This window comes from Papio anubis, chromosome 7 (genome assembly GCF_008728515.1).
Source record: "Papio anubis isolate 15944 chromosome 7, Panubis1.0, whole genome shotgun sequence".
Classification (NCBI taxonomy): domain Eukaryota; kingdom Metazoa; phylum Chordata; class Mammalia; order Primates; family Cercopithecidae; genus Papio; species Papio anubis.
The window spans coordinates 98,027,304-98,052,429 of record NC_044982.1 but is presented as its reverse complement, the minus strand read 5'-3'; the positions used below and the strand labels follow the sequence as shown (position 1 = coordinate 98,052,429).

The following is a 25,126-nucleotide window of genomic DNA, read 5'->3' as shown; positions in this document are numbered from 1 at the left end:
TACACAAAATATTAACGCGAACTACGTGTCACACAAAAGGCAGTGGTCTTGATTGTGGATGTGGGCCAGCATGTTCTATGAATGCTGAAAGGTGGGAGAGCACAAATAAAAGCCACTCTTTAAAAAAACCAAATAATTCAAAGTAGAATTTTCTATCCCCACCCTCTCCCCACTCCCACCTTCTGCTCCAATAATGAAAGTAGCATCTAGATCTGGTTTGTGGCATCCGACCACTCACAAAGTGTTGCCCATAGCACTTACATCATCAGGGTTATAGACCATCACAGTTCATTTGCTTTGAAGAGGGTAATGTGTCTACTCCTTCCTCCTCTTCTTCCCTTCATGCTCATGTTCTTTGGGGCTGCTGCTGAGGTCTTTGAGAGCCATAAGCTGTCTGCTTCTTCAAAAGCTTGTGTCAAACCAAAAGGATCTTCCTCAAACTGAACTGGTCCTTCTCATCCTCTCGGCCTCTCTGCCTGTGGTCTGAACCAGAAAACTTGTGGGGAACAAATCTAGGAAACAAGAGAAAAGACTATGAACTACTTTGTTTTCTCTGGTGTAAACACTGAAACAGAGTTGTACGGCTTGATACCTGTTGGTCTTTATTCTGGCTTCTAGGTCATCACCAAACATGCCCTTGTCTAGATTTTTACTGGACCTATAAATACTCTGGGCCATATCTTTACCACCTCTCCAGGCTTGGTCATAAACATTATAAATTTCATCTTCTCCACCTGCAAATCCACTGACCATACCCTATAGGAAGATGAATGACATTAAATAAAAATGTAAACATTGTTTATTAAAAGATGAATCTGACAACATTCATGTGAAGCATCGACTCTTGTTAATTTGTAGCTCAAATTTTCCACAATCTGAACTGCAAATTTTAAAAAGGTCTTCATTGGAATGTGCGTGGTGGCTCAGGCCTGTAACCCCAGCACTTTGGGAGGCTGAGGAGAGTGAATCACTTGAGGTCAGGAGTTCAAGACCAGTCTGGCCAACATGGTGAAAGCCCGGTGTTCTCCCCACTCGCAGAATCGCCCCCCAGTTCTTGGAGTTGGGGCTGCCACCTCTGGTTCCTTCTGAGCCGAGGTCACCGGGTGAGCCACGCACTGGCAGTGTACCCTTTACCCCTTCAGCTGCCCATGTGACTGTGTCTGCTGCTCTTCCTCGGCACTGGCTAAAGCCGAGTTTAAAAAGGCCACCCGCAGGCAAGATGTGCACATTCTTGTAGGTGGATACACAGGACAAACGGGGCAGGGAGCAGGAGAGGAGCCCTCCCTTTGGGGCCTCAGAGGGCGCACCTGTGGGTCACAGGTAAAATGATGTCTGACTACTGGCTCCCAGGGAAGGCATGAGGTTCCAGAAACCAGAGAGAGGCAGGAAAACTAAGAGCATAAAGGGGTCTGGGAGGGACCACAGTGGAAGGCTGCAAAGGTGGGAGCAGCTGGAGTCAGGCTCATCATGGCTGCCCAGCTCTCCAGGACCTCCAGAATGCTCAGCATGGGCCAAGGCGGCTGCTCCTCCTCTTCCTTCCCCCTCCTCTTCCTCCCCTCCTTCTCCCCCCTTCCTCCTCCCCTTTTCCTTCCCCTCCTCCTCTTCATCCCTCTCCTCCTCCTCCTGCCCAGATCCATCTCTCACTGTAGGGGGGTGGGGGGTATTCAGAAGAGATCCTCAGACAACCAAAAAGGGAGGTACTGTGGCCACCCTTGTCCCCACCCTCACTGTGTAACTGTGGGCCAGCCCTTCCCAGAGGGAATGAGCAGGTGTTCTTTATTTTCATTCTTTTTTTTTTTTTTTTTAAGAGCCAAGGTCTCCAGTGTGTGCCCAGGCACAGTCCCACTAGCCATCAGTGCGGGGAGTTCTGACCTGCTCCTTTCTGTCCTGGACCAGTCTACCCATCCTCAGGCAACCTGGTGGCCCCCCTGCTCCACAGGTCACCATATCAATGTCGAACTTGGTGAGACACCTGGTAAGCATAATGACCAGCTGTTCTAAAGAGTCTCTTCCTCACTCCTACACTGCCAGCAGTCCCAGCTTCCTCCTGGGGGCTCTCTCCTCTTCCTCTGGTGGTCTTCTGTATCTTCCCCAGGAGGCCATGAGGCTCAACTGGGCCTGTAGCTGCTGGTTCTGTGGCTGGCAGCTTCCAGGTGCTCCTAGGAGCCAGGAAAGAGGTGAGAAGGCCGCGGAGATTGCCAGGTGTCCCCTCAGGGAGGCCCAGCCCTCAGTAACTACCTCATCTGGGTCTCCTGAAACTCTTGGCAGACCATCTCGGCCACTGTTTTGCCCTGAGCTTCCTGTTGCTGCAGCCGATCCATGAGCTGGGTCTGCAGCAGTAACCGTCTGTGCAGCACCTTCTTCTCAGAGGTCAGCTGCTGATAGGCGGCCACATACTGCTGCAGGTGACCCAGGTACTGGTCTGGCTGCCACTGCAGAGTCTGAGCCTCTTGGCTCTTCAACTCCACCTGAAGCTGGTGGCTGGCTTCTAGATTCTGGGCCCATAAGTAGGGTAGCGAGGGCACTGTGGGGCTGTTGCCTGCCCAGGCTCCTGGCCCCTTGCTCCAGGCCTAAGTGACTGCATCCATTGTCTTGCCTCCTTCCCCAGCCTCAAATCTCACACCCTTTTTCCTACCATTTAAACTGTAGGCCACAGACTGGTGGAAAAGCAGAGGGAGCCAAACACCATCTGCTAAGTGCACTACATGCCTAATGTTTCCACGTATTATCTCATTTAATCCTCAGCACCTCTGCAAGGAAAATGCTAACTTCGTTTTGAAGTTAAAGAAACCGAGATTTGGAGATGCAAGGTAGTTCAATGGTGAGCAGTGGAGCTGAGGCTGGAATTCAGTTTCAATCTAAGGAGCCTCTTATACCATTGTCTCTTTCCCTGTGATTGGGGAGCTCCATGCCTCTAGCTGGGATAATGATGTTCAGACCTGGGAGGAGCCCAGGGCTACCCACCTCTAAAATTCAGAGGGCAGGAAGCAAGAAACAGTTACAGCACTGCCCTGGAGGGTGCTGCGGTCACCTGTCCCCTAGGCTGGAGCTATCTCTGGCCTCGCACCTCCGTTCCCCAGAGGCTGGTGCCTGCCTCCCAGCCCTTCTTTGATGGGGAAGGGGTTACCATCTCCTTCATTCTCAGTCAGCTGCTCCTTCAGCTTGTGGTTCTGGGAGAGCGTGCAGCTGATAGTGGTGCGGTCATTCGGGAAGGATTGCCTGCGCCTGATGGTGGTGCGGTCATTCTGGAAGGTTTGCCTGTGCACCTCCGCCTGCTCCTCCCAGAGCTTGGCCTTCCATTCCAGCAGCTTCTCCTCCTGCTCCTGCAGCCTCTCCTGCTCCCAATTCAGCTGACGCAAGCCCTGATTGTCTTCCACCTGAGCTTGGAGTTGTCCTGCCGGACTCTCCAGCTCCTTCTGCAGGTGCTCAGCCTCGGCTTGTAGCTGCTGCTCCAGCTCTCAGGGTTCTGCTGGGGACTCCAGGCATGGGGATTCGGCTGAAAAAGGAAGCAGACAATAAGTGCCTCTGGATTCTCAAAAAAGAACAAAACAAAACAAAACACTCTCCTCTTGGTCCACAACTCCTCTCAGGCTTCCCACACTTGGCCTCCCTGCTAATGATTCCTCGCACCCGGATGGTAGTCAATCTTCCAAGCTACTTTCAGACAGAGAGCACTGTGGGTGGCTGACAACTGGCACTCCTCCTTCTTTGCTGATGGGGACACTGAGGCTCATGGAGATTACAAGACTTGCTGTCTCCTGGCACTGACCTCTTTCCCTCTGCCTCAAAGCCCTTCCATGCACCCACCTCCCTGGGGCATTCTAAGCCACCCCTACAGCCCTCTGATGCCGGTCCTGCTTCCAGGTCACCCCAACCCCAGCTCACCCATCTGGTTCTTCAGTTCAGCCAAGCGTGTCTCCAGCTTCTGTACTTGATGCACTCACACTACTTCTCCTCCTTCAATGTGCAAACCTGCCCGAAGCACAGGGGAAAGGGCCCTGGAGAGATGGACTGGTGGCTGGACAGGCTACCATCTCCCTCTCTGCTCCTACCTCCACAAAGCCCAGACCCATGAGTACCTCTGGTTGTACTATTCCCATTTTACAGATGCCCAGAAAGATCCAGTGACCTATTTAAGGTGGGGGGCTGAAGGGTCAGGTCTCACCTCCTCTGACATTTTCCACATCCTTTCCTGCCACCGGGCCCTCTCCCCTTTTATATGTTGAGCATATTCATCTCTCTCTAGCTGGAGTTGTTTAAGTGACTCCATCACCTGCAAGAATGAGCACAGCAGTTAGAAAGGGCTGTCAGTGGTCCTCATCTGCTCTGACATCTGCATCCTCTGCCACCATATGGCGTGCTCTCCATGGAGATACTCGGCATACTGGTCTGTCTCCATTTGCAGATACTGCACCCACTCCATCACCTGTGAGAAAGGACACAGAAGTTAGGAAGGGCTGTCACTGGTCCTCACCTACTCCTGGCCACCTAGGATCATCTTCCTTCCACGTCTACCTGCTGAAGTGTGAGGTTGGCGGTCTCCAGTTTGTTTTTCAGCTCCTCCAAGTCATGCTGCATCGCTGCCTTGTGGATCAGTATGACTACAAGCTGCTCTGCCTAAAATGAGTTCTCCTGCTTCAGCTCCTTATTGCTGTTGCTATAGCCAATGGCAGCAGAGAAAGGAATTAACGAAAAATAGAAAGGATTGCTTTGGTGAACAACCCTCTACCGTTGCCCCACAACCACAGAACTGTGGCACTGGAAGGGACCCCAGGAATCAAATGTCACAGGTGACAGGCCAGAGAGAAGACATGAGTTGCCCAAGTCTATAGCATGAGTTGGGGCACAGATGGCACTAGAGCTAGCGGTGCACACATGCAAACCTGTACAACCACCTCACCATACTCACCTGCACCCCTCCCACCTCGCCCACGCTACCCATGCTAAGGGCCCCAGACCTCCCATTCCACCTTCCCCCATCCTAGGTGTTCTTGTCTAACTGCAGCCTGAGGGCATCTCTGTCTCTGCTTAACTGGTTGTTGTCCTGCAAATACAGAAAGGTGAAGTCAGGATACAGCAGGCAGAGGAGCAGCTGGCCAACCAGGAAGACAGCTACAGTGACTATTCCAAAGCAACACTTCATCACTCTCAATCATGCCTGACATATTTTCAAGGCATTTCCAAGCCCGTGGTCTCATTTGTTTCTCAAAGACCTCAGTAAGGGTGGAAGGGACACAGAGATGAATTTATAGCTGGCTAGCAGGAGCCCAGAGATCAGAGAATATTGCTGCTCGTTCTTACCATTATAACTACCCCTGTTTGAACCTTTATTGAGTGCTTCAGCAGGCATCATGCTAACAACCCCATTTAATCCTCACAACCACCATAGGAGACAGTTACTTTTATCACCTCTATTGTGTAGATGAAAAACATGGGGTATTAGAGGTTAAGTGCTTGCCCAAGGTCACTAAAGACAGAAGGGCTGGGATCTAAGCATCCAGTACCTTATCTGATTGTCTATGCCCTATTTTCACTGAGGCAGGAAAATAATGGGAGTCTGGGCTCAGGGAACATAAGGCCAGTTCACACTTCAGCTTCTGTGAAATATCCTCTCCATAGAGGCGTGGGAGTAAATGACTTTGTAGCTACTACTTCATCCTCTCTCCAATTACATGAGGCGTGCCTGAAGTAACCAATGGAATCCTCTGGGGGTCATTAAACCCTCCAAAATTTTGTAACGGGGTCCTTGAGCCTCTGTTAACCGGTAGCTCCCACACTGTGGGTGTGCTTTCATTTCAATAAATCCCTCATTCCTTCTTGCTTTGTCGTTTGTCCAATTCTTTGTTTAAGATGCCAAGAACCTGGATGCTTTCCACCTTTAACAGCTGGGGGTTGGGGGCACAGATAGAAAGGGGGATAATCTTGTGTTCACTTTTTGAAGAGTACATTTGCATAGCCCAAAACTCAGAAAATACAGAAGGGAAATATCTCCCTGCCACCCTGTTCCTCTCCTGAGTTTCACAGAATCATGCAGACATGTTTTATGTATAGTTTCATAGTACACACACACACTAACACACACACATACACACACACACATGTGTTCCCACTCTCTACACAAATGGTAACATACTAAAGATACTCTTCTGTATCTTCTTGGTACAAGTATCCTAACCCCCACCTAGGACTTGGTCAATGCCACAGTCAGGTAAGGGCAGGGCAGGCATTTGGCCTCCAAGCTCCATGTCCAGTACTTGCTCCCCTCAGTGCTCCCCAACTCACCCACAGCAGCCAGCAGCCCCTAGGCTGCCTCTAATAAACCACACACAAAGCATTTTGAAATGGCCCATGCTGCCTTCTGGGTGGGACATGCCTTCCTGCAGAAGGGACTAGCTGAGCTCACTCCTCCATCTGGAAAGCCGGGCTGCCAGGGTATGGTTAGACGGTTGACTCACCCTATTTGCCTTCTTCTGCTCCCTCTCCAACTCTCCCACACGCTGTGGGAAATACTGCAGGCGGCTGGTCAGATCCTCAGCCTCTTCTGGAATGAGAGGTTGAGATGGGGCTCAAAGGACTTCCCCTAAAGGCCTGTCAAAGTGTCAAGTTGAAGGATGATGGTGCCAGATTCCACCAAACTGCCTGGCAGCATGCTGGGTGTAGTACAGTGCTGTCTGCAGCTGAGTTTTCTCACATGTAAGGATTTGTATTGCATGAACCTGAGCCTTTGGGATAAAAACCAAGCCAGGCGTGATGGTTATTGCCTGTAATTCCAGCACTTTGGGAGACTGAGGCGGGTGGATCACCTGAGCTCAGGAGTTCAAGACCAGCTGGCCAACATCATGAAACCCTGTCTCTACTAAAAATACAAAAACTAGCTGGGCATGGTGGCAGACACCTGTAATCCCAGTCACTTGGGAGGCTGAGGCAGGGGAATCGCTCGAACCAGGGAGGAGGAGGTTGCAGTGAGCCAAATTGTGCCACTGTATTTCAGCCTGAGCAACAGAATAAGACTCGGTCTCTAAATAAATCATTAAATAAATACACAATGCTTTCCATTTAATAAGCACTCAAAGCTATCAGTTTAAAATAAATACAAGCCCCTTGTAAAGTAAGGCTAAATACTAAGTGATGGGGAAGAAAAAGGACATAAGTAACTCCTACTCTCATAAGGTTAATGACTAAATCCTATTTTTTGCACGTTCTTGAACTGCATATAAAGTGTCTCAATTTTTACTTAACATTTTTCTTGAAATATACTTATTTTTGCCACTTTTATTTGACCTAAATACCATTAATGAAACAATGGTTTGATAGGCATTTCCCTCTAATCGCATAAAACACTTAACTATTTGAAAAAAGAAGTATCTTTGTGTATCAACTAATATATTCTCCTCGGCCACCGTTGGTACACGGACCACATTTTGTTTCTCAAAGCAACAGGAGATGATTTCTGAGGTCATTTGCAGCTCGAACACGGAATGACTTTGTGTGGTGATGGTAGCCAAAGTTCACAGATACTGTCACAATTGTGATTCCCTTTAAAGCGCCGTGCATCCATCCAACACTTGTTTTAATACCTAATACCTTAGACTGTCTAGGCTGTGCACACAGAAGACTAAACCTCACTTCCTGAGTTGAAGTGCGGGAATAGAGGAGTAAATCATTTCTCCTCTGTGTGGTTAAGTGCTGCAGCTCAGGTAACCACCGGCACACAGAGAAAGGGCGGTTTCTGGAGACAGGGCGGAGAGGAGACAGTGGGTGGGCATTTCCCAGAGAAGTCTCTGCCAGCCACTCTAATTTGATCACTTTGCCACAAAGCAGCAGCTGCGGTCAACCTCAGCCTCCCTTAGCAACCTGAGTGCCCCGCCCAGGTGCCTTACTATTGGTCTCGTGGGGCGGGATGGGCAGCTCTGCCGTGCAATCCTAGCTCGCAGCTCTCGCTCCGCGTGTACTCACGGGAGGACTCACAGGCGTTACCGCCCTCCTGCGTGCCCCGCCCACCCTCGGGCGCTTGTAGCTGGTGCGCAGGCGGGGCTGTGTGCAGGGGCAGCGCGTAGCCCGAGCAGCCGCGGTGAAGCGCCTGGGCTGGGCGGAGACTGCCATGCCGGTTGCTCGCCTCGGTCGCCGCCTGTTTAGCCACCGCCGCCTCTGCGGGGGGAGCGGCCGCCTATTGTTTTTCTGTGCGGCGAAGGTGAGGAGCTGTCTCGGCCGGCGGGGGAGCCCCGGGAGCGTCACTGTGAGAGCGCAACTTAGTTGGCGGAGTTGGGGGAAGTTTTGTGATTTGAGGCGGGGTGGGGGTGCGGAGCGCGGCCCGTCCCCTGCGGCCGCTAGGTGGGGCGGGCCCCGGAGCTGCGCGGGGCTTCCGGGGCAGGCGGGACGGATGGGTAGCCGGGCGGCGCGGGGACCTCAGCTTTGCGGACCCCTCCTCTCTGCGCATCACCCTTCTCCCGTATTGTCTGCCTGGGGCTCGGCGCGCCTCCCACTCCGCAGCCCAACTTGGGGCCGTCGCCGCTTTCCGGGTGGGGGGCGCGCCCGGCCGCGGATGGCCCCGAACCCTGCCCCGGGTCCTTTGGGTGGCGCTGCTGGGGCGGGCTCACTCCTCCCCTGGGGCCGGCGGCCTCCGTTTGGAGTCCGCGCCCAGAACAAGTGCTGCGGGAGCGGGGGAGCGGCTCCCCGGGGGCCGACGCAGACGGTAAATCTGTCCGACGGCGCCCGCCTGCTGGGGTCTCCGCTGCTTCTCCCGGACGCGGCCCGGCTGAAACCCCGCCGCTCCGAGTCGAATGACCCAGGAGACCTGTGCGGTCGGTCCAACTTGCAGCTATACTTTGAGACTAATCTTATTTTTTTTTTTTTTTGTAAAGGCAAACCGGTATGTGAAATTGAAAAAAGGAAAAACCCTCAAACAAACTTTATTTCTTTCTCTCCTCTCTTTCTCTTTCTTTTTTAAACTCAAGAAAGGGGGTAGATAGGTTTGTTTTGGAAATAGTTCTTATAGCAGAGTGATACCGTCACATTTAATGCTCCTACTGTGAACTCAGGAATTCACGATGGAAGTTGGATTGAGCGGTATTTTGGTGTTCATTCTTTGCTGACACTCATTAATGAAGTTATTTGGAGAGTTGATTGCTTCAGTAGAGTAAAAACCAGTGTGCCTTTTTTTTTTGTTTGTTACTACTTCCCCCCCACCCCCCGCATTGTTTTATTTTTCGAAGAAGCAGTTTATTCAGTTTTTCTAAACCATTGGATTGCCCAGATGAGGACAAATGGTGCAGTTCTTGAAAGGTCATTATTGGCAAGTTTGTGAAGGAGCTAAGATCAGTTAAGAAACCAGTGTTACTGTTCTTGTATTCCGTCGTGGACTCTTGGGGATTTGCAGGCTGCATTAAGTACAAGTCTGGTCCAGTTTTGGGTGCACGTATTCCACTGAATAATTTGTGTGGCTTATTATATGAACATGATTCTGTTTCAGTTCCCCAGATGGAACTAGCTTAAATGTCTGTCATTCATATTGACAAATGAACAAAATAGCCAGAGTGTCATTTACTGTTAACTTCAGTTGTGTTCCTTTACCGTCTGCTAAATGAAAAAGAAAAGAGATGGAGAAAATAACTGTGTGTGTCAGTTTGCTGTGAGTGATTTCTCATGCTATTGAGTAAGTGTGGAGAAAGCGTTCCTGGGCTTTCTGGTTTGGTAGGCCTTGTGTTATAAAACAGAATTTTCTTCACCTGATGAAGCTAAAGACAAATTTTTCTTCAGGCATAAGTTGCACTTTAAAACTATAGAGCCAGTTTAAGTTCACAATACTGTCGATGGCTTCCCTTCCACAAGTTTGTATGGTTGTGTGTGTGATTGTGGGAAGGAAGTTGGTTGACAGGTGGAAGAGTTGTCAGGGAGGACACAATGTAAGCAAGTACTGTTTACAACATATGCTTGGCGAGTACCAGTTGCTTTCCTTCTCTGGGCGGTGATGGCATGTTACCCTGTAGGTACTATTGTTTTTAGGATTTCTCACGCCGTTTGCCTTGACTAAATAATAACCGCACATGCTGTACTATAAATGGACTCCTCCTCTAGTCCTTAACTCCTTGAGGGCTGTGATAGACCTTACTTAGCTTTGTACCCTCTGTGCCAGTAGTCTTAACAGTGCAGGCACGGTATGTGTTTGAATTGGGTAAATTATTTTTACTGCCTAGTGGTAGCTAGCGTACACAGGAGAGAGCCACTAACTCTGGGGATTTGTCCAAAATGACAATTCACTTGCAGATCTGTGATGAAATTTACTTTAAAAGGATTTCTAACTTTAAAAAAAAAATCTGTCGGTTATTATTTATTTAAAGAAGTGGGGCTTAACTGGTGCTCTAAGGATTTCAACAAGAGATTCCGATGTAGAAATCCGCCCCCCGCTTTTGGTGAAACTATTATTTTTTTAGAGTCAGAATCTCACTGTTTCCCAGTTGTCTGCTGGGAACCCAACCCATCTTCCCACCTCAGCCTCCCACAGTGTTGGAATTACAGGCCTGAGCCATCCCACCCCAGCAGGTGAAATTATTAAAATTGTAGTGACAACTCTCCCTCCATTGTGAAATTGGAAAAAAATTAGACATTTTAGAAAAACGTACACCCTTTGGAGCTAGGTAGAGTTCAGATCCCCACATTTCCATTGACTAGCTGCATAGCCTCTCAGAGCTTCAGTTTCCTACTCCATAATGGTTAGTAACATGCTTTGCAGTGTTTTTAGGGATGAATGAAACTGTGAGGTACTTAACTGCAGTATTTAACATGAAGTAGGTAGCTATTTCCTGGTAGCTGTAATGATAATAATTTTGATACGTTTTTACATGACTTAAGCATTCTTAAAAGTCTGATGCTTCTGAGTATAGAGGCTTAGCTATTTCTTTCATAAAGAAGGGGCCCTGAGACTTGTTAGTCTTATAGTAAAGCATTTCTTAGGTCTTGTAAACTGAAGGATAATGAAAACAATAGCGAGTATATCTTCTCAGTCACCTGTGAGTCTTCCTTTGAGTGGGACTCATAGGTGCTTAGTGGGGAATGTAGCTCTTTGTGACTGAGTGCCCAGGAAATGGTGAGAGATGGATTGTTTTCAGTCATCAGTCATAAGAGGATATGAGTTAGTTCCAACTTTATTTTACCTTAGTCTTGACAAGTAACACGTGTGGATTATGTCTGTATTTCTCAGACTTGTTTAAGGTAGAACTGGACTGGGTGTTAACAGTGTTGGTTCAGTACAGAGACATGAGCAAATCACTCACTTCCCCTTCAAGATAACACTTTAAAGGTGCCACCATTTACAGAAGAAAGCAGTGATTTAAAGCGGCTATACCAGCACAGTTTAGAATGTACAGTACCGATGGAGTAGATACATTCTAGAAATATTTACCTGTAGTGGGAGTTGAACAATGAGAACACATGGACACACAGAGGGGAACATCACACACTGGGGCCTGTTGGGGGTTGGGGGTTGGGGGTCAGGGAAGGGATAGCATTAGGAGAAATACCTAATATAGATGACAAGTTGATGGGTGCAGCAAACCACTGTGGCACGTGTGTACCTATGCAACAAACCTGCACGTTCTGCACATGTACGCCAGAACTTAAAGTATAATAATAAAAAAAGAAAAATAAATATTTACCTGTTAAGGACATTTTCTGTATATTTTATTCCATCTTTCCAATAGTTTTCTTATGAAGAGATTATAGTAAACCTTTAAACATTATGTTTGATCAAACTTATAGATTGAGAGTAAACCTTTAAAAATTATATTTGGTGACCCTTACAGAGTGAGGTTAAAAACATTCCTGACCAAGCTAGGCAAAGAGACTTGGACTTTTTTTTTTTTTTTTTTGAGAAGGAATCTCACTCTGTCACAGGCTGGAGTGCAGTGGTGCGATCTTGGCTCACTGCAACTTCCGCCTCCCGGGTTCAAGCGAATCTTCTGCCTCGCCCGAGTAGCTGGGACTACAGGCACACACCACCGTGTCTTGCTAACTTTTGTATTTTTAGTAGAGATGGGGTTTCATCATATTGGCCAGGATGGTCTTGAACTCCTGACCTCATGATCCACCCGCCTCGGCCTCCGAAAGTGCTGGGATTACAGGCGTGAGCCACCGCACCTGTCTGAAACTTGGACTTTTGATGTTCCCTTCTTTTAAAGTTAACATCTGGCACTTGAATAGACTTGGTTATTACTGATGGGGACAGGCGTCCATTTGGAAGTAGCTTCCCTCTCTCTCTCTGTCTTTCCCAGGTTAGGCTGTCTTACTGCTGTAAATGGGGAGAGAAGAAAGCTGTGGGTGGAAGAAAGTTTTCATGGCCTGTCACGGTGGCTCATGCCTGTAATCCCAGCATTTTGGGAGGCTGAGGTGGGCGGATCACCTGAGTTCAGAAGTTCAAGACCAGCCTGGCCAACATGGCGAAACCCTGTCTCTACTAAAAATAGAAATATTAGCTGGGCATGGTGGGGCACCTGTAATCTCAGCTACTTGGGAGGCTGAGGCAGGAGAATGGCTTGAACCTGGTCGATGGAGGTTGCAGTGAGCTAAGATTGCACCACTTCCCTTCAGCCTGGTCAACAGAGCAAGACCTCGTCTCAAAAAAGAAGAAAGAAAGATAGGGTCCCACTCAGTTGCCCAGGCTGAAACGCAGTGGCAGGATCACTGCTCACTGCAGCCTTGACGCAAGTGATTATCCCACCTCAGCCTCCCAAGTAACTGGGCTCACATGCATGCACCACCATGCCTGGCTAATTTTTTGGTTTTTGTGGAGAGAGGATCTCTCTATGTTGTCCAGGCTGGTCTCCAACTCCTGGGATGAAGTGATCCTCTCCACGTGGAACTCCAGAGTGTAAGACTTCTGGAGGTGGTGTGAGCCACCATGCTCAGCCTGCTGGGGTTTTTGATTGGCATTGCATTGAAGCTGGAAATCAGGAGGCAATTGACATTTTAATAACGAGCCATGAGCATGGTATCTTTATTTAGACCTTCTTAGATTTTTCATCCGTGTTTTGTAGTTTTTAGCAATTGGATCTTGCATGTTTTGTAATCTTATATATTTATTTCATGGGTTGTGATGCTGTTGTGAATGATACTTTTCAATTTCCAGTTGGTCATTGCTAGGATATAGGAAGATGATTTTATGTTACATGCTGACCTTGGATTCTACAACCTTGCTAAACTCATTTTTAGTACTAGAAGCTTTTTTGTAGCTTTTTGGAATTTTGTGCCTAGACAGTAATGTCATTGCCAAATAGCAGTTTAATTTCTTCATTTTCACTTTGTATACTTTTATTTCCTTTTTTTTGTTTTCTGAGGCCTTAGTCTCTCGTTACCAGGCTGGAGTGCAATGGCGATCTCATCTCACTGCAACCTCTGCCTCCTGGGTTCAAGTGATTCTCGTGCTTCAGCCTCCCCGTTAGCTGGAATTACAGGCGCCTGCTACCACGCCTGGCTAATGTTTGTATTTTTAGTAGAAACAGGGTTTCACCATGTTGGCCAGGATGGTCTCAAAGTCCTGACCTCAAAGTGTCACGCCAGCCTCAACTCCAAAATGCTGGGATTATAGGCGTGAGCCACTGCTCCTGGCCAAGAGGACACACTGTTTCTTGGCTTATTAAGAGGTATTTGGTTAGTGTTAGACCAGGGGTTGGTACATTATAGCTTGCTGACTGGATTTAACATGCTGCCTCTTTTTATAAATAAATCTTTATTGGAACATAGCCACACCCATTCATTTACATATTGTTTAACGGAGACCATATGACCTGCAGAGCGTAAAATATTTACCAATTTACGCTCCACAGGCACTTTGCTGAGCACTGCTGTGGACACCAATTTTGATTTAGGTATATAAACTTTTTTGTAGCTTCTGAGGTTTTGCATTAATTTTGCTCAGGCATATAGGATGGTGGAAGTGCTTTCTGTTCCTTCTCCCAAACCAATCACACAACCATGTAGCTTCATTACTGCGTGAGTTACTGTGGTCACCTCTATAGTGATTGAGTTTTTACATAGTTCTTTGCAGGCAGCATGATTTAAATCTCAAACTTTTGATATTACTAATCTTTGTAAACTTTGCACACTCAGCTGGTACATTCTGATGATGGTGTCCACACACTCTATCAAGAAAATACTGATGATTGTTTATATTAAAAATGCAGGAAGAATTACCCCAGCAACAACTTTGCTTCTCTAATCAACACGTAAAGACTTACTATGTGTGTGGGCGGTGGGGAGAATGTTAATGTATAGAGTGAGATAGTTGTTAAAATTGGTGTCTTATTTGACATAAAAGAGTGAATGTGTGTCTCTTTTTATGCAGCGAAAACTATTAAATTTGTTTTTCTCAGCATTATAAAATAAAGTGGAAAATGTAAGGAATACAAATCCTTAACTACTATTGCTTCTGCTTATTCCACACCCTCAAATTTCTGATTCCTTACAACAACTATAGCTGGCAGCTTTACTCTGAGTGGTGAAATTGATGAACATGCTTAAAAGCATCATTTAAGACTTTGAATTTGACATTTCCTCCTCTTCACAGTCTTTCAAATACTAGGCAACCTATAGGGTTTTCCACACTGTCTCTGTCATGTGTTGTCACAGTATTCACAATGCTTGATGAACTTGTGAATTTCCTCAGTCATTTCACTGACTACTGGGTGAGGAAGAAGTAGGATTTTCTCCCTTAAAATTCCTTGGTGAAATCATTGGATGGGCATGGTATGTTTCTTTAATTTTCCTTTTGGTAAAAAATCTGACAAAGCAAAGACTTTCAGTGGGTCTTGGTCTTTCAATAGGTTTAGTTTTTAAGCGTGTTTGTTCTGACCGAAAACTGCCTTCCTGTAATATACTCCTTCCTTTAGAACACAGTTCTTAAGTAGAGTTTGTTTAAATGTATAAAATAATGCATTATATGCATTATATGCAGCGAGGTTTTGCATCAGAACCCTGAGTTCTCAATGTTGTGGCCAGTTTAAGTGTCACCTTTTACTTTTAAAGGAAAAGGTGTTTTAAAAGGTAAAACATTTTTACCTGTTTTTTCTCTTACTTGCTTTTTTATTTTTGGGGTAAATGATATCTTTCTCAGCGAGGCCTTCCCTCAGCACCATGTTTAAAATGGCATCTCCTTTGTTTGCTATTCCTTGTGTTTTATTTTTCTCTATAGAATTTGTTACTGTGTGAAAGCTATTTATTTTAATGTTTTATTTACCTGTGTACCCCTAGAATAATATCTATGGAGGTAGAGATTTTTGTCTGTTCCTTCTGTCCCTACAGAATCTTGAGGATTATGGTGTCTGGCACATTGTAGGTGCACAATGACAGCTGAATTAACAACTTCAGGGAGAGTTTGTAGGATGGGGGCTCGAGATGTAGGGGAAGTCAGTTTTTAGATTTGAGGTCATTAGCAGGAGATCCTCTTATGATGTGGGGGAAAAACACATGTTTTAACATCAGACTGGGTTTGAATCTGGTCTCTCCAACTTACCCTTTGACCTTAGTGTTAAATAATTTAACCTTTGAAAGATCAGTTTTTTCAGTGGTGAAGTAGGGGAAATAGTATCTTTTTAATGGAGATTAAATGTAATATAAAATATAATGCTCTGTGAATGTTAGTTTTTTCCTTCTCCTTGTGTGCCAGCATTGTGGAAGTCTAAAAGCAACCTGAATTTACCAGTCTGTTTCTGGAGCCTTCTGGGGTCATTACTTTGATTCCTCTTGACAGATAAATTCTTTTCAGCAGCCTGTGTTGCCAGCATAACAATGTCCTGTCCCTTTGACCAGTGTAGGGGACAGACACTTTGTCATCCCTCTTTTAATCCGTGTGTCAGAACAACTCTTATGAGTTCTGGCTTTGAAATATATTTAGAGGAGTTTATAATTTCAAACAGTTCAGATGACATCAGCCCTTTCTTATAGTCCTCTGAGTTCGCTCAGCTTCCTCATTCCAATGTGGTGGGAACCTTTCAGTTAAATTGATGTTTGTCGTCTTTCCACATAGTCATCCTAAGTTTCTTGCAAATCACGAAAGATCAGAGGGCTGCTAGGTCACTAGTTTGTCTTTGTAGATTTCTCTAATCCAAGCTTGTCCAACTGCGTCCTGCAGGGTGCATGCAGCCTGTGAAGGCTTTGAATGTGGCCCAACACAAATTCACAAACTTTTTTTTTTTTTTTTTTTTTTTTGAGGTGGAGTCTTGCTTTGTCGCCTAGGCTGTAGTGCAGTGGCGCGATCTCGGCTCACTGCAAGCTCCGCCTCCGGGGTTCACGCCATTCTCCTGCCTCAGCCTCCCGAGTAGCTGGGACTACAGGCGCCCGCCACCACGCCCGGCTAATTTTTTGTATTTTTAGTAGAGACGGGGTTTCACCGTGTTAGCCAGGATGGCCTCCATCTGCTGACCTCGTGATCCACCCGCCTTGGCCTCCCAAAGTGCTGGGGTTACAGGCGTGAGCCACCGCGCCCGGCCCAAACTTTCTTAAAAGATTGGCCGGGCATGGTGGCTCATGCTTGTACTCCTAGCACTTTAGGAGGCCGAGGCGGGTGGATCACCTGAGGCAGGAGTTCGAGACCAGCCTGGCCAACATCTCTACTAAAAATATAAAAATTAGCTGGGCGTGGTGGCATGCGCCTATAATCCCAGCTACTCGGGAGGCTGAGGCAGGAGAATCGCTTGAACCCAGGAGGCAGAGGTTGCAGTGAGCCAGGATCATGCCACTGCACTCCAGCCTGGGTGACAGAGTGAGACTCCATTTCCAAACAAACAAAAAATTGTGAGATTATCTTTTTTAGCAATTTTTTTTTTTTTTTAAAGCTTAGTGGCTATTATTAGTGTATTTTATGTGTGGTGCAAGACAGTTCTTCCAGTGTGGCCCAGGGAAGCAGAAGATTGGATACCGCTCCTTTAATTTTTATGGATTAACAAGGTGTTAATTCCTGTATCAGTTTCACTGATATTTCTTCTGCTTGATGCAGGAACACTTGACAAGTTAGTTAAGGTAGATTGGTCCATAAATTTATGGGTTCTTTCATTTCCATGTCCTACGCAAGTCTGAGCAGGACCTGGAAAGCTGATTAAAAGGCCAGTGAGCACAGTGAGCTTAATTGTAAATTAAATGGATATTTAATACATCGAGAAGGTACTCAAACCTTTCAATCTTTCATTTTCATCCATGCTTGCTATTTGAATCTGATGGGCTTGAAATTGACTGTTCTTCTTGTAAAAATGTTGGTTGGTTATTGCTGCCTTTCTCAAGCTTGGTTTTCAGTGTGGATTTCTGCAGATAATTTTTGCAGCAAGAAGTACAAAGTCATTAAGTGAAGGCAGTAAGGAAGGAGAGTACCCTGAGCAGGAGGTCTGCTATAGCGCATGGGGTGGACCAGAGAATGAATGGGCATGGGCGGGAGGTGGTTCAGTCAGTGTGGGAAAGCCACCTGGCATCATTTCTACTCGCGTTGTCAGCAGAACATTGAAACTTAAGGACCTGCAACTGGTGTGGAAATGATTGCATTTAGGAGGCTGATGTAGATTTTTTCCCTCTTAAGTGTGTGTTAACTGCTTTTTGGCAAAGTCTTGATCTGAGACATACACAGCTTGATCTGTGGCAGATCTGTGAGGATTCTAATATCGAGAGGGTTCTGTTATTTGAGTTGGGCATGACTAGGCTACCAAGACATTGCTTTTCAGTCCAAACATTTGGTCATATCAGTTTATTGTTAGTGAGGCTTTTGTGATTTGTTAGAACATGGAGTTTGGGATTTTGTCTGTTTTTTGCATGTATGAATGACACTTTATACTGTCGCTTTTATTGCTGGTTAGTACGTGTCTTCATTTACCTATTGTGAGTAAGAAACTTCCTCAGATCAAATTATAGAAACAGAACCAAGTGAATATAGAAACAGTCACTTGGTTCTGTTTCTCTGACTCTTTAAGAGGATGAGATCACTTTATACTCTAATTCAGGATGTTTGGTAAAGGACCTACCATTGTGAGCATTTATAGCCTAGATGAAGTCCTGGCCCAATCTCCAAGTTCAACTTTTAAGAATATGCTATTCTTAATGTTCAGGAAGTCAACCCTGGAAGCCTTCTAAATCTTAATACAGATTTTATGAGAATTCATTTGGTGAAAATAACAACAATCAGGAATCAGGTATTAACTCTGAGGTCATGCCTTTTGGTGGTTAGAGGCAAGCTGTAGCCTCCTTCTTAGAGAAGGGAATTAGGGAAGAGAGATTTCTAGTGGCCCTTGCAATCCCTCCCCTCACTTTCCAGGCTCTGGCAAGACTGGAAGAAGTCCTGGTAACAGAAAAGTTTTTGTGAGTTTGAGGGACTAGGTAAGAACGTTAAGTGAACATACAATGGTTTTGCTTTGATAACTTTTAAATATCCTTTTGGTTGTTGAAACTTCTGTGACAGTGAAACCTTTTGTCCTTATTTTCAATTAGATGCTTTCTTCCCCATGAAAAGGTTGAGTTTAAGGACCAATCCCTGACCCCACTTCCTTCTGAATCTCTTAGTGTATGGCATACAGCTGGGCATATGGTAATCTCGGGGACGGGATTGTACTCATAGAGCTGTGCTTGACACCTAGGACTTTAGGTGGCTCATGTATTTGATGACAACTTTTCATTTATTCTCATTTTATTCCATTTCTGTTTCAGTGTGCTTGGGTCATGAAACTTAATCCCTAACAAGCTCCTTATATGTGAGCAAATCATGAATTTCTTTTCATTTTGTATTTATCTGTTCTGTTTTACTTGTTATAATAGAAAGCTCACCTCTCCGCGTGATAGATTCTCAATTTTAACCATATATGCATGAATATATTATTGATGTAAAGACACTTCAGAAATTGAGTTTGATTTAGTAAATACTAAATGGCTAATCTGTGCATGGAACTGAAAACAAATAATACCTGTAAGACTTGAGAGTTGATTTAGTTCAGGGCGATAGTATACACATATGAAACAAATTGTCCTGCAAAACAGTACTGCTTCTTATTTTTTACCTGCAGTGCATTCCTGTATGAAAGTAGTGTGGAGATCCTCTACTGCCATTGTGATTTACCTTATGTTGCAACTAGATGGCTATGTCATTGGCAAGAGTGCTGTTTTCTTTAGACTCTGGGTGAAAGCTGATATATCATCTCCCTAAAGTGAGGGACTTTGAAGATAAAATTGATGAATGATTGAATCAAGGCTGGAAAAGGTAGGCTGTAGGCGACTATTCTTTATTATGGTAAGAGTGAGTCAGTTGGTTTGGAATGAAAGTGCCCGTTTGATGAAGAAGCCAGCTTCGGGTTGTGGATGGTTAGGGCTATGAGAGGCCAGTAGTTGCTGGTTGCTTTATGCTCCTGGAGAGAGGTGAAAATATATATTTGTAATAAGGACTTGATTCCGGCCTTGAGAAGAATATGGATCATTTAGTTGGACACAACGTCCCAGAATTAGTTGAAGACAAAAGGTAAATGAGTCAGGAATGGGAGGCAGTGAACATAGTGTTGGATGAATAGTGGGGGGATGGTCAGTGGAAACTGGCCCACCCAAGTTTGTGTCAGGTAATAATGGGAGATAAGCCTGAAAAGATGGATGAAGCTCAATTGTGAAGGAAGACAAAAGTGTGAGGATTTTGTTTTGTGACCACCGAGGAGCCATTGATGGTGTTTATTTTGAGGATGCTTTTCCTTTTATGCATTTATACATAAATACATAAATATACTGCTGTGTTAATAATAGTCATTTACCTTTCCAACATAAAATGTTCATGTAACTTCTGCATAGCTGATTTTTATGTTGAATGTAACATGTCAAGAAATATATGTGCCTTTTTAGAAGTTGTCTTATGTGCTCATTTTCTTTCTAGACTACTTGGAGATAGTTTATGTTTACCAGCAGGTTTGCATATGAACTGAGTACCTTGGGTTATTTATTTTTATTTTTTTTGAGAGAACGGGTCTTGCGCTGTCATCCTCATTGGAGTGCAGTGGAGCGATCATAGCTCGCTGCAGTGATCATAGCTCGCTGCAGCCTTGAAGTCCTGGGCTCAAGCAGTCCTGCTTCAGCCTCCCGAGTAACTGGGAGTACAGGTGCATGCCACCATGCCGAGCTAAATTTTCCCTTTAGAAGCGTGTGATTCTTTGGTTTTTTGTGTGTATACAGTTTTGCAATCACCATTGTCTGACCAGAACATTTTCATCACCCCCAAATAAAGTGCCATACCCATTAGCAGTCACTCGCCATTCCCTGATCCTCTCAGCCTGTGACAACCACTTATATACTTCCTGTCTTTATTTATTTAATTATTTTTTGAGACGGAGTCTCGCTCTGTCTCCCGGGCTGGAGTTGCAGTGGCCGGATCTCAGCTCACTGCAAGCTCCACCTCCCGGGTTCACGCCATTCTCCTGCCTCAGCCTCCCGAGTAGCTGGGACTACAGGCGCCGCCACCTCGCCCGGCTAGTTTTTTGTATTTTTTAGTAGAGACAGGGTTTCACCATGTTCACCAGGATGGTCTCGATCTCCTGACCTCGTGATCCACCCGTCTCGGCCTCCCAAAGTGCTGGGATTACAGGCTTGAGCCACCGCGCCCGGCCTTCCTGTCTTTATTGACATACCTATTCTGGAAAGTTCATATATATGTATAAAGTTCATGTATATATAAAATCATGCAATACATGGCCTTTTGTGACTGGCTTCTTTAATTTAGCTTAATGTTTTCAAGATTCACCCATGTTAGAGCATGGATCAGTACCTTGTTCTTTTTATTAATGAATGACAATCCAGTGACTGGACATATCACATTTTACTTATCCATTCACCATTTGATGGGCAATTGAGTTGTTTCCACTTTTGGTCTATTATGCATAATGCTGCTGTAAACAGCAAGTTCTGGTGAAGACATATGTTTTTACTTCTCTTGGGCATATACCTAAGAGTGGAATTGCTTGGGTGTGTGATAACTGTATTTAACATATTGAGAAATTGCAAAACTGTTTTCCACAGTGGCTGCACCATTTTACATTCCTACCAGCAGTGTATGGACTTCCAGTGTTTCCATGTAACTTGCCAACACAAAGTTATCTGACTTTTCGTGTATAGGCACCTAATGGGCGTGGTGATACCTCACTGTGGTTTCTGATTGCATTTTCAATGGCCGAATGATTTTTAGCATCTTTATGTGCTTATTGGCCGTTTCTGTATGAAGTGTCTGTACAGATCCTTTGCCCATTTTAAATTTGGTTGTCTTATTGAATTGTAAGGGGTTCTTTATTATTATTCTGACTACAGGTCCCTTATCAGATACATGATTTGCAAAAATTATCTCTCATTCTCTGGGTTGTCATTTCACTTTCTTGCTGGTATCCTTTCAAGCAAAATTTTCAATTTTGATAATGTTCTGTTGTCGCGTGTTTTTTTGGGCATCATATCTAAGAACAATTCTTTGCATAACCCAAAGTTGCAGAGATTTACTCCTATGTTTTCATCTAGGAATTTTATAGGTTTAGCTCTTACATTTAGGTATGTAATGTGAGAGTTCATGTTTCAATAATATTTTGTAGAAGAGTCAACTTTTTCTTTTACATGTGGATCTCCAGTTGTTCCAGCACCGTTTGTTGAAAAGACTATTCTTTCCCCGATTGAATTGTCTTGGGCATCCTTGTTGAAGCTGGTCATAAATGTGAGAAATTTTTTCTGGACTCTGAATTCGATTCCTTTAATTTAGGTTGTCTTTGATTTCTTTCAACAGTGTTTATAGTTTTCATTGTATAAACTTGGTACTTTCTTGAAATTTGTTGCTTATGATTTTATTCATTTTGATGTGATTGTTAATTTTGTTATCTTAATTGTTCAGTTTTTGATTGTTCATTGATACAGAAATACCATTGTTTTTGCATACTGATCTCTGAAACTATAGCCTTGTTTCAGAGGTCAGTTATAAACTATAATCTGGCTTGTTTGTTTACTTAAGTGGATGCCTTAGGATTTTCTATGTACAGGATCAAGTAATTGGAGATTGTTTTCTTCCTTTTCAATCTGGATCTTTTATTTCTTTTTCTTGCCTAAAATTGCCTTGGGAATCATCTCCGGTACAACATTGAATAGAAGTGGTGAGCGCAGACATCCTTGTCTTGTTACTGATTTTAAAGAGAAAGCATCCAAGTTTCACCATTAAGTATGATGTTGTTAGGTGTGGGTTTTTCACAGGTACCTTTTGTTAGATGAGGACGTTCCCTTCTATTCCTAGTTTGACTATTTTTATGATGAAAACATGTTGGATTTTGTCAGGTGATCTTTCTGTGTTGAGATGGCCATGTGGGTTTTTTCCTTTCATTAATGTGATATATTAACATTGACTGAATTAAATAGTTTTTATTTATTTAAAGAGATGGGGCCTTGCTGTGTCACCCAGGCTGGAGTGCAGTGACATGATCATAGGTCACAGCATCGTGGAACTCCTGGGCTTAAGGGATTATCCCACCTCAGCCTCCTGAGCAGCCAGGACTACAGGTGTGAGCCACCATGCCTGGCTATTTATTTATGTATTTATTGAGACAGGGTATTCCATGACTCCCTGTAGCTGCGATCTCCTAGGCTCAAGTGATCTTCCCACCTCAGCCTTCTGAGTAGCTGGAACCACAGGCATGTGCACCCATGCCCAGCTAGTTTTTATTTATTTTTTGTAGAGACGAGATCTGACTATGCTGCCCAGGCTGGGCTCAAGTTATCCTTCCAGCTCGGCCTCCCACAGTGCCGGGATTACAGTATGAGCCTTCATGCCCGGCCTATCTTTATTTTTAGAGATAAGGTCTTGCTCTGTTGCCAGGCTACCTTGGTTGAATGTTAAGCCAACCTGGCATTCCTGAGATAAGTATCATTTGATCATGCTGCACAATCTTTTTTATATGTTGCTGGATTCGTTTTGATAGTATTTTGAGGACTTTTGTGTCTATACATAGAGATATATTCTGTACTTTTCTTGTGATGTCTTTGTCTGGTTTTGGTTATTAAAGATTTTTGATTAGGGAACTGTTGTAAACAAGTAGTTGTGTTATGCAGAAGGATGGCTCCCCCAAATTTATTCACTTCTTAATCCCTAGAACCTGTGACTATTTACACCTTATGAAAAGACTTTCATATTTGATTAAGTTAAGGATCTCAAGATGGGAGGTTATTCTGAAATATCTACAGAGTGTCCCAGTGTATTACAGGGATTCTCATGGTGAGAGAGGAGTATCAGAGTCAGTGGTCAGAGTCAGGGTGAGGATGCTACACTGCAGCTAGAACATGGAAGAAGGAGGCCATGAGCCACGGAATGCAGCTCTAGAAGCTGGAAATGGCAAAAGAACACTTTCTCCACACAGACTCTAAGAAGGAACACAGCCCTGCCAGCGCCTTGAATTTTAAACAAATGAAAGTCATTTCGGACTTCTGACTTCCAGAAATGATAATATGATAATAAATTTGTGTTGTCTTAAGCCACTGAGTTTGTGATAATTTGTTGTAACAGCAATGTGAAACTAATAGAATGGTAGTTTGGGAAAATTAGTGATAAAGAATAATTGGCAAGGAGAGGATAAGTGCAGTTAGATCAGTTTGAGTTCTCTGTATGTTTTACTGTCAGTGTTTTGTAAGATTTTAGTTTTTCCTAAAACCAAAGGATTGATTGACCTTCAAAAGGCAGCTCCTTTTTGATGTTAGTCTGTAACCTTTTATCAAAGCAATATTTTCCTCAAATAGGGTTGACAAGAAGACATTCTAAATTATCTCCTAATAAGTTGTTTTGACCTTGGATGTTGATGCAGGCCCCATCTCCACCATCTGTTTTCTCACTTTTTTGGTATGTTTAATAATAAGTCTTACATTGACTTATTATAATAAGTAAATTATCAGTGGTTAGTGTGTGTCTGTCTGTCCTTCCCTCTTTCCCCGACCCCGCCCTCTCCTTCCCCACTCTGTGTGTGTGTGTGTCTCTGTGTGTGTGTAATTACAAAGAAGTTGTAAAGGCCTTTTTTTTTTTTTTTTTTTTGGGACGAGTCTTGCTCCTGTCACCCAGGCTGGAGTGCAGTGGCCAGATCTCGGCTCCTCAAGCCTCCGCCTCCCGGGTTCCATCATTCTCCTGCCTCAGCCTCCCGAGTAGCTGGGACTACAGGCTTCCCGCCACCTACATGGCTAGTTTTTGTATTTTTAGTAGAGCCGGGGTTTCACCGTGTTAGCCAGGATAGTCCCGATCTCCTGACCTGAAGTGATCCACCCGATCACCGGCCTCCCAAAGTGCTGGGATTACAGGCTTGAGCCACTGGCCCAGCGTTGTAAAGAGAACCTTACAAGTAGTTATGATGTAGTTTCCCCTCCTTTTTAAAATAAAATATGTTAAGCATAAGTAGTAACATCTTAGAGGGCAGATAGGTGGAGACTTTGACTTTTCTACTTTATCTTTGAATCGTTTAAATGTTTACAGTGAGCATATTATTTGTATGATACATAGTAATTTTTGATGAAAACATTTTGAAGGCTGAAAAGAATGTCGTGTCTTTTGAGAATAAACCTATCTTTGTGCTAATTAACAATGAAGGTCAGCCAAGGCTTTATAATAAAATATTGCATTCAAAACACCTATGAAAGTGGCTAGTTGAAGAATATAATTTGCTTTGAAATATATCTTGAAATGGAAGTATATTTCTAATAATGAAAGATGTTGTTTTAGTAATAAATGAAAATAAAATATCCCATTATTATCCCTTCATAGAAAACAAATACAACCCTAAATGACATTTTAATTAACCAGTGATTTTCCTCTAAAGCTGAGATGTTTTTTTAAGACCTAGGTAGGATTAGCAAATAGTGTACAGAAATCTGGACATCATTTGAAGATAATTGTTTGGGTGGGATGGAGGCATAGAGTACTGTTTTACTGTGTTCATTTTTATTAATGAAGCTGTGAATTTAGACCAAGTAGTGATTTCAGAGTGGAAGATGGAACAGGATGTTTAGTGGGTTTTGTATACTATTTTTGTAAAAGGTTTTGATGCAGAATCTTTCATAAAATGAAATCTTTTTTCAACATGCCTGTTATTTACTTTTAGAATTCGTGGAAAGGGTTCTTGTCTGAAGAGCTACA

The 25,126-nt window shown here is 44.4% G+C and overlaps 1 protein-coding gene and 1 long non-coding RNA gene across 3 annotated transcripts in view; both read right to left on the bottom strand.

The window, feature by feature from the left end:
• Positions 1–415: 415 nt before the first annotated feature.
• Positions 416–25,126, bottom strand: part of LOC101006208 (SNW domain-containing protein 1-like) — a 33,306-nt gene continuing 8,595 nt past the window's right edge. The window contains exons 2-3 of the mRNA XM_031668979.1: positions 593–756; positions 416–512 (exon numbers count right to left, since the gene is read on the bottom strand). Of these exons, the coding sequence (XP_031524839.1) occupies positions 416–512; positions 593–756 (261 nt within the window). The remainder of the gene's footprint in view (positions 513–592; positions 757–25,126) is intronic.
• Positions 2,053–5,226, bottom strand: LOC101021890. 2 transcript variants are annotated; one of them, XR_004185016.1, is made up of 5 exons: positions 4,516–5,226; positions 4,166–4,426; positions 3,886–3,972; positions 3,128–3,496; positions 2,053–2,159 (listed from the first exon to the last, which is right to left on the bottom strand). It is a non-coding gene; the product is annotated as an uncharacterized LOC101021890 (long non-coding RNA). The 2 variants fall into 2 exon arrangements; XR_004185015.1 differs by having other exon boundaries at positions 4,166–5,226.